The sequence below is a fragment of the Microcaecilia unicolor genome, chromosome 2 (genome assembly GCF_901765095.1).
Source record: "Microcaecilia unicolor chromosome 2, aMicUni1.1, whole genome shotgun sequence".
NCBI lineage: Eukaryota > Metazoa > Chordata > Amphibia > Gymnophiona > Siphonopidae > Microcaecilia > Microcaecilia unicolor.
Window position 1 is genome coordinate 209,093,333 of NC_044032.1, and position 18,808 is coordinate 209,112,140.

An 18,808-nucleotide genomic window follows, 5' to 3' on the forward strand; every position below is an offset into this window, starting at 1 on the left:
ATCCCTGACCATCTTCCGACACAGATCGGGAGATGGCCGGCGATCTCCTGAAACCGGCCAAATTGGTATAGTCGAAAGCCGATTTTGGCCGGGTTCAACTGCTTTCTGTCGCGGAGCTGGTGAAACTTCAAGGGGGCGTGTCGGTAGGGTAGTGAAGGCAGGACGGGGGCGGGGCGAGACAGGGGCATGCTCACGAGATGGCCGGCTTCGCCTGATAATGGAAAAAAAAAAAAGCCAGGCTTGATAAGCATTTCGCTGGCTTTACTTGGTCCCTTTTTTTTCACGACCAAGCTTCACAAGGGAGCCCCAACTGACCACCGGAGGGAATCGGGGATCACCTCTCCTTACTCCCCCAGTGGTCACCAACCCCCTCCCACTCCAAAAAAATATTTTTTGCCAGCCTCTATGCCAGCCTCAAATGTCATACCCAGCTCCCTGACAGCAGTATGCAAGTCCCTGGAGCAGTTTTTAGTGGGTGCTGTGCACTTCAGGCAGGTGGACCCAGGCCCATCTCCCCCCCACCTGTTACACTTGTGGTGGTAACTGGGAGCCCTCCAACCCCCCCCCCCCACAACCCACTGTACCCACATCTAGGTGCCCCCCTTCATCCCTAAGGGCTATGGTAGTGGTGTACAGTTGTGGGTAATGGGTTTTGGGGGGGATTTGGGGGGCTCAGTACACAAGGTATGGGAGCTATGTACCTGGGAGCTAGTTTTATTTTTAATTTTTAGAAGTGCCCCCTAGGGTGCCCAGTTGGTGTCCTGGCATGTGAGGGGGGCCAGTGCACTACAAATGCTGGCTCCTCCCCCGACCAAATGCCTTGCATTTCGCCGGGTTTGAGATGGCCGGTCCCGGTTTCCATTATGGCTGAAAAACGAAGCCGGCCATCTCTTCTACACCCGGCGATCAATTTAGCCGGCCCCAACCGTATTTCGAAAATACGGTTGGCTCAGCCCCCTTGTGGCGCCTGCCCCGAAGATGGCCGGCGCCGTTCAATTATGCCCCTCCATGTTACTATGTATTAAGTTAAGGTATTATCTTATTTTCTTTAATATGTTTTGATTTATTTCTACTTTTTACCTTTAAAAGAGGACTAACACGTTACCAGACCACTTTACCTATGATGTTATTCCGTTATTATTCTTCCTCTGTGTACATCCGTATGCTGCACAAGCCGGCATTTTAAAAATATAAGTGAGATAAAAATGCTACCTGTAATAAAGAACAGCATAGATGCAACAGCTCATAGGTTTGCTTTGTTTTGCGTGTATGGGGATGACGGCTGCGCGGGAAGGGAAATTGAGATTACACTAAATGGCTTCAGCCTTTGACGTCATCCTTTGTCCTGTTTTTTTTTAATCCAACTTCCTTAGTCAGCGCGCCCCCTATCTTTACTTCGGCTCTTAGGCTGCTATGCACAGTTTGGGATACATTTAGATATCGCGAGAGCTGTCTCCCCTCCTGGGGTTACGTAAACTTTCTCGCGAGGCTAATACCGTAATTCAAACATTCGTTCTCAGGCTGTGTGCCTGTGTTGGATCAGGCAGTTGATTGGTTACTGCAGTGAGTGCAGTGCAGGGCGCACGCGCGGAGTCGGTTGCGGTGTGTTGCATGCTGGTGGTTTGTTGCGTGGTGGGATAGTACCGGTGCTGAGCGCACGAGCTGTGGGTGGAGTTTGAATCGTACCTTCCGTGGGGTAGGGACAACAATGTCTGATTCTTCGTTCCTTTCCTGTCCACTTCCGCCTCCACTGTAGCATTGAAAGATATGATGATGATTTGGGGGGGGGGGGGGGGGTGATTACAGTTATTATTATTATTGTCATTATGGTTTCTATAGTACATCTTGTAGGTATGCACTGTGCTGTTATTAGCACGGTCGGTGGGGTGGAAGTCGCTGACAACACAGTTCTAGACCAGGAGTATTGACCTCCTATGTGCATCTTTTTTTTTTTTTGTTAGTGAGAATGGTTGGTACAGAAGTAATTTTTGTTACAGGTACCAGATAGATAACAGCAATCAAGAGCACAGATTGGCTTGTCTGTAGATTTGCATGACATGGGTGGGACAGAGGTACACAACTCTGATTCCCAAATATCACAGGGATTAGTTTTACAGGTAACCAATCTGTACAGATAGACTTGATATATATTATTAACTGTGAATGTCTAGTAAGCTAGGCTTGTTTGTGAGTACCTGAGGAGCAGACGCAAGGCCAAAAAGGCCAGGGCAGTACGTTTTGTTTTTGGGTTAGAGTTCTGGAGTTATTTTAATGGGTTAGTAGTGATCTGCCAGAATGGTGACAGCCCATGGCTTCCATCCACAAGGGGAATTTGCTTATTCCTTTTTTGTTGTTGTTGCTGTTGTTGACCACTGAGTAGACTGCATAATATTTAGCAGTGCTACCTGTACACCTTTTTGCTGTTCCTAGCCTACTGGTCTTTAGTGATCTGTTATCTATATTTTTGTATTGTCCAAGTTGCTCGATCTTGTTTGGCATTTTCCATCTGCTTGGTTAACAGCCTAAGATAGATTGGATATAGGTCATCTATCATTTATTGCTACTAAAAACCCCAGTTATTTAGCTTGTGGTTTTAAGTACATAGGGCTGCTTTAGAAGGACTTTCAAAGATTCTGGTGCTGTTCCATGAGCTAGCTGCTGTGCATGTGCTGGCAATGTATGGCCATTCAAACACAGACACATGCTTCAAGAAAATGCATGATGCAACTACTTTTGACAGATTCGTGAAAACACATCAATTAAACTGGAATTATGTGTAACTAGTAATTTGAAAAAACTGTTGGTCCACATATGTAACATATTACATGATATGTAATATGTTACATATGTGGAGTGGAGGAGTGGCCTAGTGGTTAGAGCACCAGTCTTGCAATACAGAGGTGGCCGGTTCAAATTCCACTGCTGCTCCTCGTGATCTCGGGCAAGTCACTTAACCCTCCATTGCCTCAGGTACAAACTTAGATTGTGAGCCCTCCTGGGACAGAGAAATATCCAGAGTATCTGAATTTATCTCACCTTGAGCTACTACTGAAAAAGGTGTGAGCAAAATCTAAATAAATAAATGATGATTCCAAAATTCTAATCTAATCCCAGATCTCAAAGCGGCACACCCAAGCAAAACAAAAAATGATAGGGGGAATAAAAAAATTTATATAAGAGGGAAACATATAAATAAAGGTGTTAAAGAATGGAACTGTGCATACTGCATGAATGTGAGATGGGTAGATGTTTCAAGTGTCTGATGGCACTAAAAACAGATGTATTAAAACACTTATGTAGAACAATAATATATCTATATATGTACAAAATATAAAAAAGTAACTCATGTATACAGCATAAAATGTTTGTCAGTGTTCACCATGGGACTCGTAGTACCACTATCAAACAGAAAGCACTTAAGAGCAGTGTGTGTAAAGTATCTATTAGAACAATGCTTGTGAGGTTACCACTGACGTTTCGTTAAAATTAAGCTGTGCTAAGTTGGCACCTTGCGAATCTTATAACAAAAGACAAACTGTAGTTCAACCTGCTGTGAGAGGGTATAGGGTAGTTACCAAACACATAGTTGAAAAACAAATACAATTTAAAATCTTCTAGAAATGTGGAAACAGTGGGCAGTAAAGGAATGTAAAAGTGAGTGCATAAACATAACACAACCAGAGGAGCTCTCATTCATTGATTTTGAGGGAAATGGCTGATGCTGTTCCATTTAAGTTAAAGGTAGAGGAGGAAACTAGGGCAGAAATGCTGGACATCCTTCAATTCCTCAACCCCTCCCTCAAGGAGGCTGTGATTGTGCCTAGTCACAGAATCCTGAAGGATATGTAGATGAGAATTTTGGAACCCTCACTCTAATTTACAATAAGGTCAATTCTGTGTCTAGATTCATATAGCTACTGAAGCAGCTTCTTTATCATTCCATGGTGGTTGAAACCACTCTGAAAAGAGCCAGAAATTCTGAAGTCTCATTCCTTAGTACCCCCTGGGAGAGCTTGGACATTGGAGTCTTTTAAGGAGGATTTTTTTTTTTTTTCAGAATGCTGTGCTTGCTTCCTGCATAGCTTCTTAGCAGCTCTTTATCGGCATGCCGTCAAAGAACATAATGTGCAGTATAGCAGAGTTTGTTGACATTCTCCTTTGGGAGAACTTGAGCAACTCCATTCACTAGTGAGAAAAGAGAAGAGTATAGAAAATACACAGGCTGAGCGATTTATGATATTTTCAGTAGGGAAACTCGCCTGGTTCTGGGCTTCAGATTTCAGTTATGATAAGCAGGAAGAGCCTGCTGATACGCAGTGCTGTGGAGAGAATTTATTTGGAGATAAGATGCAGGAGGCTGCTACCCCAATCAAGCAGCAGTGATGCTTTTAAGATCATCTCCATGATGACTTCTGACTCAGCCTCCTCTTTCAGGAGGTACCAGAGTGGAGGGCAAAGGAGATGCTACTACTTTCAAAAGTGGAGGTATCTTCCTCCCTCCTTCTCTTCCTAGTTTAGACAGGGCTCTTGCTGTTGATCCACACAGTAGAGTGCCCAAAAGATTCAGGTCCCAATGCACAAAACTTACCATGCCAGTAATGTGCATTTTTTGACCGGTTCCAGCCGGTTTAGAGAGCACAGTCTTCGGTAGAAAATGCACAAAGGGGCTCTGCAAGCTTCTTACCATTTGTGGCAGCAGACAATAAGTATTCTAGGCAAAATGTATGTAAATGAGCTGATTACTATTCAAATGTTCATTCCAAGCGATGCACAGCCATTCCTGAGCAATGCACATAAAGAAAAGCCTACCTTTTATGAGGGATTTGTAAAAGGTGGTCAGTAACTGTCGTAGCAGTGACTTCTGGATCTCGCCTCATATTTTCTGTATTGGCATTCCTGAATGGTCCATTGTACAAAAGTAGACAGCTGTTCTTTAAACTGTCTAGTTGCAGAGAGAACGGTAGCAAGGAAAGTGTGACTGATCAGAAATGGATCAAGGAAAAATTCTTATTACTAGGGTTTGGATTTCATCATGGAAAACTTCCATCAGGTTATGTGTCGCTTGTTTCTGTTCAGTGTTTTCATGAGGCAGGTGGAAGGTGATCACAGGAGGGATAGCTTGATGGGTGCCGAGGAAGCCTCGGAATCTGCTAATCAGGAGCCTGGCTGCTCTCTTGATTTGCATTGGGGCTGTTTCTCTGCCTATCATGTAGGTGCTCACTCTTATCCCTCTCCCCGCACTGGTTACCACTCGCAGCTGGCCCAGCTTGCCTGGGGTGGATCCCACTGATATCCATGCAGCACTGGATTGGGACGTTCCCAAAACTGAACCTTCATTCCCGTCCCAAGCTCTGAGCAGGAGGATGGAGAAGTTCTGGACTGAACCCCTGAAGGACCTGGAGATGGTGGGGAGAAAGCCCCCTGAGGGACTGATGCGATGGCTGCGAGAGAACTCCGCCCAGCTTCTGGGAGAAAGCCTTGCCCTACTGGGGGAGAACAAAGCACCGCAGGCCCTGGGACAAAAGATCAAAGGCGTTAGAACTGGTGAGTCTCCGAGCTGGTACACTGGAAGGGTCTCTGGCTCCAAGAGCTTCCAGGCCACAAAAAAAGTCACAGCTGCGTATGTATGAAACGCTGTGGAGGCGCATTCAGGGCATGCGCATAGCAGCCACGCTTACTGATTGACTGCTATGCACATGCCCTGGCACTTTCCCTACCGAGCTGCACCCTAAAGGTCTGTGCAGCTAATTTGCATGCAATTTTGTTTTGAGAATCGCTCACTATTTCCACCTTGGTAATTTTTACCGAGGTGGAAATAGTGAACAATTCTTTCCGGGGACTTCTATGCATCGGCGCCTTCTTTCTTTGAGGAGTTCTGGTCGCCCACACCCCATTTTTACCCAGCTAGATACCCTTTTTGTGGAGATGCCAGCACCCTCTAATAAATTGTCAGTGTGGTACAGGTTGGGGAATGAGCAGCAACCTTTCCCTTGGGTTGCAAAGATGGCTGAATGGTAGTGTTCCTGCCTGGGGGACGCAGTTTCTGAATAGGATTTGTCGTCCTTTGTTCTGGCTTTGAGTTACTCCCAACATGGGTCTCCATGAGATCCAACTAAAAATTTTACATGATGCATATATTTTCAAGAGTAAAGGGAAGAAGACCATTGGGCATATTTTCAAAGCACTTAGCCTTCCAAAGTTCCACAGGTTTCTATGGAACTTTGGAAGGCTAAGTGCTTTGAAAATATGTCTCCATGGGACTTTGGGACTCTGATATGTGTGACATGTGAAGTGGGGAGAGGCACTACGATGCATCATTTTTTTGGAATGCTCAAAGTTGCAGCCTTTGTGTTGTGGGGTTATCTCTGCTATAGAGGCTGTCTTGGGGACAGCATATGAGTGGTCATATGGGGTGCTGTTGTTGGGATCCGATGTTGCTCTGCGTGCCCAGAGTCTAGTGGACTAGCAGAGACAGTTTGTACTGTTAGCACTGGTGAGGAAAGAACCTCCATCCCTTGCTAAGTGGAAGGTTGTATGTCTCGGATGGCCTTTTGGGAGCTTTTGTGGATATTGCAGTCATGGAGGGGCAAGATGACATTATATGGTGCCCTTTGGAAGGCTTTTCAGGACCAACCTGGAATTCAGTCACTTCATTTGATTGAGGATACATAGTAAGGGGGAAGGAACTGGGCGTGGAGGGATTTGGGGGGTAGGAAGGGGGGTTTATATATACAAAATGGGAATGGGTCATGTATGTTGTTTGTACCATTCCTTTGGTTGTATCATTTTCTTTTTTCCCTTGGCTGTGTAATTGAAGTTTTTATGTATTATATGGCTTTCTTTTTTCTGTCACACTATACTTTTCTCAGTCCCAGCTATTATTTCTCTCACCACTCCATCTTCACTCTTCAGTTTTCTCACAAACAATTTCTAAACAATTTAACTCTTGCCTCAGTAGTGCTAATTGACCAACAATGATTTATGGCAATTAAAACAGCACTAAATTCTTCATAGGCTTCAATTCATTTTATAAACTTCTTTAAGGTACTTATCTTAAATATGTACGGACTAGGGGCTCAAATATGTCCGACATGCATGTTTCGCCTCCCCGCTGTTTCAAGGACTTCCCCCTTATGCCGTTATGCTGTTCCCTTCTCCACTACTGCCAACTCCAGACTTCGCGCCTTCTGTCTCGCTGCATCCTACGCCTGGAATAAACTTCCTGAGCCCCTACGTCTTGCCCCATCCTTGGCCACCTTTAAATCTAGACTGAAAGCCCACCTCTTTAACATTGCTTTTGACTCGTAACCACTTGTAACCACTCGCTTCCACCTACCCTCCTCTCCTCCTTCCTGTACACATTAATTGATTTGATTTGCTTACTTTATTTTTTGTCTATTAGATTGTAAGCTCTTTGAGCATGGACTGTCTTTCTTCTATGTTTGTGCAGCGCTGCGTACGCCTTGTAGCGCTATAGAAATGCTAAATAGTAGTAGTAGTAGCTCGACATAATTATTAAAGGAACTACTCCAAGTCAAGTCTTGGAAACTGGTGATCTTCGCTTCCATTCGCATACAAATACATCCCAATTGCAGGAGGAATCTCTGATTCATCTTTAAGAAACATCACTACCAGCATCGTGTACTGCAGTTTGGCCTTGTGCAAGCTCTTCAGGCATTCACAAAAGCCTTGTGGTCGTAGCAGTGTACCTATTCAGACTAGGAGAGCATGCGTTTCCTTGTTTGGATGACTGGCTGGTAAAGAGCACATCTCGAGAAGAGTCAGAAAGCTTGCTGCACACAAACATCTTAAGTGCTGTAGTTACTAGGGTTAGTTATAGGCTACTCCAAGTTCCAACTAAGCCCATCACCACAATTGGAATTCATTGGAGCTTTGTAAGATACACCTCCGACAAAAGCCTTTCTACCATAGGCAAGGGAAAGCTAGGAATGCAATAGTGACCTTTCCAGCTTTAAACTGATCTAGAACTGTGTGGATTTTGCCACTTCACATTCCATAAGTGCTTCATGTTGCATAATGTTTTCAAAAGCCTTATTTGATTGATATGATGCAGCATTAACTGAACATGATGATTTGCCACAATTGATGTCATAATAGTTCAAAAAAAATTTTTTAATTTGACTTTATCTCGCACCTTTTTCAGTTGTAGCTCAAGGTGAATTATATTCTGGTACTTTATTTTCCTGTCACTGGAGGATTTATAATCTAACTTTGTACCTGACACAGTGGAGGGCTAAGTGACTTGCCCAAGATCACAAGGAGCAGCAGTGTGATTTGGCTTTCCTGTTTGTCTCGACAATATAACAGTGAATCTCGATTCAAACACTCTCACCTAATTTTTATTAATGTTTTAGAATAAGGGAGGAAAAAGACCACCAGATACTGTAATCACTAGGCTACTCTACTCAATTAGTTGCTTGCATGGATTAATACAATTTTTTTAAATAGCTCTACTTACTTGGTCTAGAAATCTGATTAGTCTTGGCAGTGGTGACTCATCTGCCTTCTTTTTTACTAGCTTTTTATTTTCTTTCTTGAATGCAGTATTCTTTAGAGCACCTCTCATTGGTTTGTTCTTTTTACTGTATAAATCCTTTTGCTTCCAGGTGCCATGGTCATGAAAGCCTCAGCGGAGGATGATTCAGGATGGGAACTCCCTATACCTGACAAAATGGAGAAGAGCAATACAAGCTGGATAGATATTACTCAGGATTTCAAAGAGGCCTGCAGAGGTAATGAAGCCTGAAGAAAGGCCTTAGGATAAAGCGCCAGTGTGCATGTTTTTTAAGATTTAGCACGCTGCATAGGCAGTAGAGTACTAGCTATATATTAAATATATTAACATAGAGAGAAAAACTATATGAATTCAAACTCCTGTCATAATGAATTGTAAATGAGGGATTTAATTAAGAGGATGATGTTTTAAATGTGTGTTAAATGTTAATTCACTGGCATTGTTGAACAGGTATGTAGCATGCAGTGTACATTGGGCCCAAAGTCAGAAGCTAAATCTAATATGCTACTTTAACTTTTGCCAGGAACTAAAATATTAAGGCGCTGATTTTCAAAGCACTTAGACTTACAAAGTTCCATAGGTTTCTGTGTAACTTTGTAAGTCTTAAGTGTTTTGAAGTATGCCTCTAAATAAACTTTTAGCATATTACTTAGGTTCATTAGCAGTTTTACTTGGGGAAGGGCAAGTCTTCGGCTTTTTCCTTCTCTCAACTAAAAGTAAAAACAAAAGAAAAGCTTCTACCTCCCAACCAGTCTCCTACTTGCTTGCAACAAAAATAATTTCCATCGCTTGATTTCCCCACCCCAACTGATCCAAAACAAATGACACTGTCCCTTCAGATTCCGCTTCTCCAGCCTGCTAATAAGGCAAATGGCTGTCTACCCTCCACTTCATAATTTTTCTTTTCCACCTGACCAATAGTGAACACATGCTCCATCACCCCTAGGTCCCCCATCCAACCTGTTCAATACAAAAGTAATGACTGCTTCACCTGTTTTTTTGCAAAACAAATGATTCCCCCTCCCCCATCATCTCTCTCCATCACCCAGAAACCCTTAAAAGCTCTTAATACCAAGCTAGCAGGAGAATGCAGACTTACTACTTCTTGGTCTAGCATCAGTAACTATGATCTCGCCTGCTGTGGCTTCATATTTTTTTATGGTGTGAGATATCCTAAAGCTAAAAAATGTATTTTTTTTCTTTTCAAGGAACACAATTCTCTCTTTTTTTTTTTTTTTCTCCAGTCTATTCCACAATATTTGTTGAAGCTCATTCAGCTTTCTTACAGTGCAGAATGTGGTGTTATTCTTGCAGCTGGTTTATACCATATGTTGATAGTGCACTAAACTGATTGAAAGCATGATGCTGTCTCTGGAGATAATTTGTTTCAGAATCACAAACCTGCAGGGCTGGATAATACCTGATACCAGTTGGAGTTGCTTTCCGGATGGCTTTACTTTGCTGAGTTGCAGAGAGGACTTGGTGCCACTGGGGAATACCCTGGTGCCAGGCTACATCAAGTGGAAGAGACTGGAGGAAGTCAAAGAAGAGAGCAAAAATGAAACGCATACTACAACAAATTGTCAAACATGAAGTAAATTTATAAGGGACAGGAAATAATTTTTCTGGTGGATAAAACTGTTGGCTGGTGTCCAAGTTCTGTAAGAAAAAGCTTCCACCTCTGTAGACCTTTGAATATCAAATGTACCTCATTTAGGTGAACAAACTAGTGAATCTACAGTGTTAGTTTTATACTGATTGTTAGATGGTGAGAAGAAAACAAAATAGGGAAACGAAGGGTATTCTAGGATTTGAGTTAAATGTATTCATGATCAGTTCTCTTCCTGTTTTTGAAACAAAAAATGATGGCAGATAAGGATCATGTGGCCTATCCAGTCTGCCTATCTATACCAACTGCAAAGCTCTACAATTCATCCTCTGTGCTTGTACCCTGCTTTCTTGAGTTCGGATACTATTCTTTCTCCGTTACCTCCCCTGAGAGACTGTTTTCATGTATCCATCACCCTTTCCATAAAGAACTCCTCTCAGATTACTGTCAATTCAGTCCCCTGTTTACTTTCATTTTATGACTCCTCTTTCCAAAGGAGGCCCTTTTCCAGTGAATTTTTACCCTGGAGATATTTAAAAGTTTTTATCGTATCTCCTCATCCTGTATGGACTTTTTTAGGTTGTGGCTTCTTGATATTGCAAGCCTGGCTGTGGTAGTAGCTCCTGGTGTCTTTCTGTAAGATATGGCATGGTGATAGTCATTCATCCTTTAGGCTAAACAATTAGTTTAAACAGCTTGACTCTGTAAACCCCCAGGGGTCTCATGTGCTGAGGACCCTCTTGTGGCTCCTGTCCACCGTCCTCCATTCTCAGCCAGGGTTCGTTAGCACTCTGCTAATGAACCACCCAGAAACAAGGCTTCTCTGTGACTCCTGTAAATCTGGTCTCTATGTTTTGGGCTCCTCTTTCACTCGGGGTGACATCTTCATTAACACCCATTCGTGGACCTGCTTCCCAGCTGTATCCCCTGGTAACAGGCCACCTTACCAGTTCCTCTGATGGGCCCCCTGGTCACCCTTCTTGGGAATATAACTCAGGTTTCTCAGCTTTCAGCCATATGCAAATTCACTCCACACCAGATGCAAATTAACAGTAACTCTTTATTAGCACCCAGTTCCTGGGTGTGGACACAGTGTCCAGCATATCATTCAACTTTCAATAATACAGTTTCATTTCTACCCCAAAAGATATCCTAGGTCAGCACCTTCTTGGTTTGTAGAGGGACCCTTCTCTCTCACTTTCAGGAATCTCCTCCTTCCCTGCATATCATTCAACTTCCAATAATACACACTTTAATTTCTACCAAAAGGCCTATCAGGTCAGTACCTTCTGGGCTTTTAGAGGGATCCTTCTCTCCCATATTCCAGGAATCTCCTCCAACTGGCTTCAGGTCCCCCATCTCCTCTCTTTTTCTCTTCTTGGAGGATGCTCTTTATAGGGTGGCTAATTATCCTCCTCACCTCTTTAGGTCCCTCCCTCTGGTTCCAGAAAGGTCCAGGCCCAGAAATCTCTCCAATTTTCCATCACCTACTCTGAGAGCTCCCCCTGGTGGCCTCTTCATGGAAGGGCAGGTCATATACCATGAGTACCCCCTAGCTGTCCCTTCAGGTCATTACTTGGACCTACCCCTTTTGGCTCCCTCTAGGGACCAGATCAGGGCATTTTCCAGACTTTTCCTAGGACAGAGCTCTCTGGCGGCCTCCTCAGGGTAGGGCAGTCCTGTGTTTATCACAACTCCTTCTGGCCAGTGGTGCTCTTACAATAGTAGCTAGCGGTGATTTGCATTGTGATGATGAGATAAAGTTAAAGCCACTGTGCAGTACTGGAAGATAGAGCTGCACAGTTAACAAAGTTCAGACAACTGAAAGGAGAAGAAATTCAGTCATAACAAACTCCAATATACTACTACTACTACTTAACATTTCTAGAGCGCTACTAGGGTTATGCAGCGCTGTACAATTTAACAAAGAGAGACAGTCCCTGCTCAAAGAGCTTACAATCTAATAGACAAGTGAACGGTTGGTCCGATAGGGGCAGTCAATTTGGGGCAGTCTGGATTCACTGAACGGTAAGGGTTAGGTGCCGAACGCAGCATTGAAGAGGTGGGCTTTAAGCAAAGACTTGAAGACGGGCAGGGAGGGGGCTTGGCGTAAGGGCTCAGGAAGGTTGTTCCAAGCATAGGGTGAGGCGAGGCAGAATGAGCGGAGCCTGGAGTTGGCGGTGGTGGAGAAGGGTACTGAGATTTATCCTGTGAACGGAGGTATTGGGGGGCGGGGGGCTTGCTTGTACACAGTGCAAATTGGGGGTTGGAGTTTGATACTGAGAAGACCACCTTTTTTCTTATTTCAAGAAATTACCTGTTGGAATATTGGAAACATTTTAACCTACTTTTGCTCAGTGCTCTAAAATTGTTTTAGAAATTTAGGATAAAAATAAAAATTTGAGTTCGAACTGCTAAGTTACCCAGTACCAGAAGGGAGTTTTTAAATCAGTCATAGATTTCTATCAAGTCTGCTTTGGTGCGTTATGAGATTTGCAGAATTTTGTTTCAATGGCTGAAGTCAGAGTTACACACACAAAGTATTGGATGTAAAGTTGAAGCCAGGAGTAGCTAGAAAGTCCCTCTCCTGGAACCAGATAACTTGTCAGCTCTGGAATATTGATCTCTGAAATGCTGCACAGTTGTTGGCAAGTGCATGCACAAGCTTAAGGATTCATCATCATTAGTGGTGATGGAAACCAGCAATAAAAACTGGAATAATTGATGTTGCTTGGCAGTTTGTCATAGTGTTTACTTGGCAATAATATGGATTTTTCTGTGTGACTGAGGTTTGATGAAAAACTATGAAGAACTCAGGCTGCTAGGCATGGGAAAATTGATGCATTTTTTGCTGTCATTCTTTATGGACATTGTAGTGTTCTTTGCGAATCAGAGCACCTGTGCGTTTAGTGACACTCAGAACATTGGTGTAAAGCAGCTGTGAGATTGTGCTTTAGAGGGAAACTTTTGTAAAGAAGCTAGAGTAGGAATTTTTGTGGTCAGTGTACAAGTTGAGATGAGTAAGGAGGATCCTGTGCAGGTTCTTTCTTTGCAGGGAAATGCTGCTTATTTGAAATGGACTGAACTCTTTCCTGTTGTTTTGATGGTGAGAGTATAATTTCTATAAACTTTAATATATAGACTAAAACGTAGAAAATGGGAAATGGGTTACAGATGCTCAGATGCATTTCCTAGAAGTAAACCTGTTGTACTGGGAGACTTGGAGAAAAAGTAATATGCTCTTTACTTTTGTTTTCAGAACTGAATTTAGGAGAGCTGCTTCATGACAAGTTGTAAGTATATCTTTAACCTTTAGTTTTTCTGGTTATTTTTTGGCTGCGCTTGTTAAGGGGGCTGGTTTTAAAGTGCTAAAACTTTTGTAATGTCCAGTTCCATTGCATTCCCAGATCAATCCAGAGACTTGTGGGTTATGTCCCTCAACCAGCAGGTGGAGATAGAGAGAACTCCGAAGTTCGCCACAAGTGGGCATGTGCAGCCAGTTTAACTTCAGTATTCTCTCTGTCTAGCAGGTGGAGGGACATACTGTGCAGCTCTGCTATTAACTGGCTCCTATCCCGTTCCCTCGGGTGCTGTTGAGTCTTTAGTGGGGTTGAGGTGTGTGAAGCACTTTTGGGGATACACCTGGTGGTGCCAGGTCCCTACCCTTCTCCCCCCACCAGCTTCCCTTTGGGGACATTTGTTTGAATCTGCCTGTGTTTTCTCTTCTGCCTTTTCTAAGGTGAAAAAAAAAAAAGAAGGCACATCGCGTGTGCTGAGTTGCTGCAGATCCTCCTCCTCTCAGGCTATTCAGAGGTACGCTGGGCTGGGACCGCGTGGTAGCGGGGGGGGGGAGGCTTGGCAGACAGTCACGGGAGCGATGTCGGTCCCATCAGAGATGGGGAAGCGCTGCTTGCGCTGCGGCGCACATAGGGCAGCGTCCGGGTCATATGAAAGCTGTGCAGGGATCGCAGGCAAGCAGCGGACAGACTCATCGGAGCGCGCTCTGGTGGGGGAAGCGTCAGAATTGGCTGAGTCCCAGGTGGCGGGAAAGCCGTTTCTGCCCGCGACGCATGCCTCAGTGCTTCAGAAGTAGGAGGGTCTGGCTCTTCCCTGCTGGGAGCTGCAGGCACAGTGGCCTTCTCCCCAGAGTGTGTGCTTCTTATGCACAAAGCTTTTTTATTGAAGGCAGCTGGGGGAAGCTCAGTGGACGCCATTTTGGAGAGCCAGCATGGCCCTCGTCCTGACCTGCCTCAGGGCTTGCCTAAAAGACCTCGTTTGGAGTTTTTAGGATCGGGGGATGAGTTGTCTGGCCAGTCTGATTCCGATGAGGCTCATTTTTCAGGGGACTCCCTGCAGGGCACTCTTGAGGAGGGGGAGCTGCCGTCGGGAGATGGGGATGACCCTACCGCGGCGAGGCTGTTCCGTAAGGAAGATCTCCCTTCCCTGATTGTGCGGGCGTTGGAAGTTTTAAATATTTCAGCCCCTGAGTCCGCGCCTCCAGCGGGGGTTGCACCCTCCATCATGTCGGGGACCAGGACCCCTTCTAAGGCCTTTCATATTCATGAGGCCATGCAGGTCCTCATTAAAGCGCAGTGGGATTCTCCAGAAGCCAACCTTAGAGTAACGCGAGCCATGGCCAAGCTCTGTCCGTTGCAACAGGAAGATTTTGAGTCCATTTGTTTACCAGCGGTGGATTCTTTAATTATGGCGGTGACAAAGAAGACCACCTTGCCGGTGGAGGGCTGCACAGCTCTGAGGGACTCGCAGGACCGAAAGCTTGAGGCTTCGGTGAAGGCGTCCTTTGAGGTAGCCACGTTGAGCTTTCAGGCCTCGGTCTGTAGATTGTACACTGCGAGGGCTTGTCTTTCTTGGGTTCAAAAGACGTCTTCACCAGACAACCTTATTGAATGCTTACCGGCATTAGAGTCAGGTCTGGCTTATCTTGCGGATGTCCTCTATGATATTCTTAGAGCTTCGGCCAAGGGGATTTCCTTGGCAGTGACAGCCCGTCGATGGATTTAACCTAAACACTGGGCAGCAGATGTAGCCTCTAAGTCCCGCTTGGCATGCTTGCCTTTTCGGGGGAGGCTTCTGTTTGGTGAGGAGCTTGCTCAGATAGTGAAGGAGCTTGGAGATTCTAAGGGTCAGCGCCTGCTGGAGGATAGAAGTAAGTCACAATCGAAATCTACCCGCCCCCGTTTTCGGGAGGCCAGGCATAGTCCTGGGCGGTCTGGTGGTTTTCAGAAGCTCCGTTTTCAACAGAAACAGCAGCCCTTTCGGTCTGACGCTGAGCAGTCTCCTCGGATTCCTGAGGACAGCAGGGCAACAGAGGGGCCCAGTGATGGGGCCCTGGCCCACTCTCTTCCTTCAATAGGGGGATGGCTATCTCAGTTTTGGGAAGAGTGGGCCAGGATGACTTTGGAAGAATGGGTCTTGGAAATTATTCAGGATTGCTACAAGCTCGAGTTCGCCCGACCATTGGCAGACTGTTTTGTCGAGTCTCCTTGCAAGTCCGCCGTAAAGCGAGCAGTGGTTCTGGAAACTTTGTCCAAGTTGCTGCGCTTGGAGGCAGTCATTCCAGTTCCTTCTGCTGAAGTTGGCCAGGGTCGCTACTCTATTTACTTTGTGGTGCCAAAGAAAGGTGGCTCGTTTCGCCCAGTTCTAGATCTCAAGGCAGTCAACAGAGTGCTAAGAGTATGGCATTTCCAAATGGAAACTCTGCGTTCCGTCTTGGCAGCGGTGCAGCCGGGGGAGTTCCTGTCAGCTCTCGATCTAAAAGAGGCCTACTTGCACATTCCCATTTGGCTACCTCATCAACGCTTTCTGCGTTTTGCAGTGTTAGGACAGCATTACCAGTTCCGGTGGTGATGGTGGTGGTTGCGGCTTACCTGCAGGCCAGGGGGGGGTGCAAGTGCACCTGTATCTCAACGACTGGCTTATACATGCTCTATCTTGGGCAGAATGCTAATGGGTCTGCTGCGTTCACTGGGTTGGGTGGTCAACCTTCAGAAGTGTCATCTGGTGCCGACCCAGACTGGAGTACCTGGGAGTTCTTTTCGATATTCGCCAGGGCAGAGTTTTTCTTTCAGAACCGCGCCAGATGAAGCTTCACCGACAGCTTTCCTCCCTTCAGGTTTCAGCGCCAAAGGCCTGGGACTATGTACAGGTACTGGGGTCGATGGCAGCGACTCTGGATGTTGTTCTATGGGCCAGAGGTCATATACGGCCGTTATATTGGTCCCTGCTCAGCCATTGGTCTCCGTTGTCTGAGGATTATGCGATTCGACTTTCTTGGACGGCATGGGCTCGCATCGCCATGCGCTGGTGGCTCCTGCCGGAGAATCTTCAACGCAGCATGCCTCTCGCCACTCCGGAGTGGCTTGTAGTGACGACGGATGCCAGCCTGTCTGGTTGAGGGGCTCACTGTCTCGGCTGGACGGCACAGGGCGTCTGGACTCTGATGGAGTCATGGTTGCCAATCAATCTCTTGGAGTTGCGGGTGATTCGCCTAGCGCTTCAAGCCTTCGAGGCATTAATTTGGAACCAGTCGTTTCAAGTTCTGTGTGACAGTGCGACAGCAGTAGCACATGTCAACTGGCAGGGGGGGGGGACCAGGAGTGCTCAGTTGGCGGTGGAAACCTCTACCCTCTGCCTTTGGGCGGAGAAGCATCTCTCGCTCTTGGCAGCAGCTCACATTGCAGGAGTCCTGAATGTACTTAGCGGATTTCCTCAGCCGGAACCGGCTGGATGCGGAGTGGGAACTCTCTCGAGCAGCTTTTGACCAGATCATGTCCCTTTGGGGGGTTCCGGTGATCGATCTGATGGCACGCTTCTCAAATGCTAAGGTGCCCCGGTTTGTTCGGATCCGAAGGCGTATACGCACTACTGCAACAGTGGCCGCAGGACCTGCTGTATGTTTTTCCTCCGTGGCCCATGATTGGACGGGTGATCGTTAGGATTGCGCGTCATCTGGGAGCAGTAATTCTGGTGGCCCCAGATTGGCCCAGGCGTCCTTGGTACGTGGCTCTAGTTCGTCTGCTGATAAGACGATCTTTGCCCTTGTCGAAAATCCCCGATCTTTTGATTCAGGGACCAGTGGTCATGGAGGATCCCACCCCCTTTGGGCTTACGGCTTGGCTATTGGAAGGACTCGTCTCAGGCGAAAAAGCTATCCCAAGTCTGTAATCGTTACCATGCTGCAGGTGCGCAAGCGTTCCACATCTTCCGCTTACGCGAGAGTCTGGCGAATGTTTGTCTCTTGGTGTTTGTTGTCAGGGATATCAGCGGAGTCAGCTTCGCTCGCGTCTATCTTGGCCTTCTTGCAAGAGGGACTAGATAAGGCACTCTCCTTGAGCTCTTTAAAGGTCCAAGTGGCGGCCTTGTCTTGTTTCTGAGGCCGTGTCTGCGGTTGCTTGTTGGCTTTGCATCCAGACATGGTTCGTTTTTTCAGGGGCGTCAACCATGTTAGACCTCCTCGGGTTCCGGTTTTGCTGGAATGGAATTTGAACCTGGTGCTGCGAGCCTTGCAGCGTCCTCCTTTTGAGCCCCTGTGTAAAACGTTCTTGAAGGATCTTACTTTGAAGACTGTTTCTGGTGGCGATGGCTTCTGCTAGAAGAGTGTCGGAGCTTCAGGCTCTGTCGTGCAGAGATCCATTTCTTTGTTTTTCAGAAGCAGGAGTGTCGATTACGATGGTTCCTTCCTTTCTGCCAAAGGTGGTGACTCATTTTCACGTTAACCAGGAGGTAGTTTTACCAGCCTTCAGGCAGGAGGATTACCTTAATGATTTTCGGGGTTACGGTGTTTGGATGTCAGACGGGTTCTGATTCACTATTTGGAGGCTACTAATTCTTTCCGTCGGTCAGATCACCTTTTTGTGCTTTTTGATGGGCATAAGAAGGGAGAAATGGCCTCCAAAGCCACGGTTGCCAGGTGGCTTCGGGAGGCGATTGCGTTGGCTTACCTGTCCTCGAGGAAGTCGCCTCCTCTGCAGGTTCGCGCGCAGTCGACTAGAGCTCAAGCCACTTCCTTTGCAGAATACCAGCTGGTGCCGTTGGAAGACATTTGTAGAGCAGCTACTTGGGCGTCGGTGCACACCTTTTCCAAGCATTACCGGCTAGATGTTGCGGCGTGTCGGGATGCGGCCTTCGGTGCCTCTGTGTTGGCTTCTGGAGGAGTTTGGTCCCGCCCTACTTGAGGATTGATTGGAAGATAAAATTAGTTCTTACCTGATAATTTTCTTTCCATTAGTCCCATCAGATCAATCCAGAGGCCCTCCCTGATCTGGTGCCTCTTCCCTCAGTCTCACACTGACCTGCCTACCTTCAAAATCTTGTCTGAGGTCCCCTATGTCTTTCCTTCTCTGGCGCCCCACCCACTCTGACACAATTTATCTGCTGCTCTGCCAGGAAAAAATAGGAAATTGCATCAGAAGGGGGGGGGGGGGGGCAGGACGCTGGAGAAGAGAAGCCGCGGGGCCTGTTGCGGGTGACTTCGAACACAAGTTCGAAGGTGGGATGCAGAGGTGGGGAATTTGAGAATGAGGGAAAGGTGTTGGGCTGGGAGTCCGAGAATGAGGGAAAGGTGTTGGGCTGGGGGTCTGAGAATGAGGGAAAGGTGTTGGGCTGGGGGTCTGAGAATGAGGGAAAGGTATTGGGCTGGGGGC

At 46.2% G+C, this 18,808-nt stretch overlaps 1 protein-coding gene across 3 annotated transcripts in view; it reads left to right on the forward strand.

The window, feature by feature from the left end:
- Positions 1 to 1,523: 1,523 nt before the first annotated feature.
- The window catches only part of NAA35 (N(alpha)-acetyltransferase 35, NatC auxiliary subunit), a 212,113-nt gene continuing 194,828 nt past the window's right edge, over positions 1,524 to 18,808 (forward strand). For 2 of the 3 annotated variants that reach the window (XM_030193673.1, XM_030193676.1), the window contains exons 1-3: positions 1,572 to 1,696; positions 8,628 to 8,753; positions 13,405 to 13,438. In XM_030193673.1, coding sequence (XP_030049533.1) covers positions 8,633 to 8,753; positions 13,405 to 13,438 — 155 coding nt within the window. In that variant the 5' untranslated portion in view covers positions 1,572 to 1,696; positions 8,628 to 8,632. The other variant, XM_030193674.1, reaches the window with a different exon arrangement.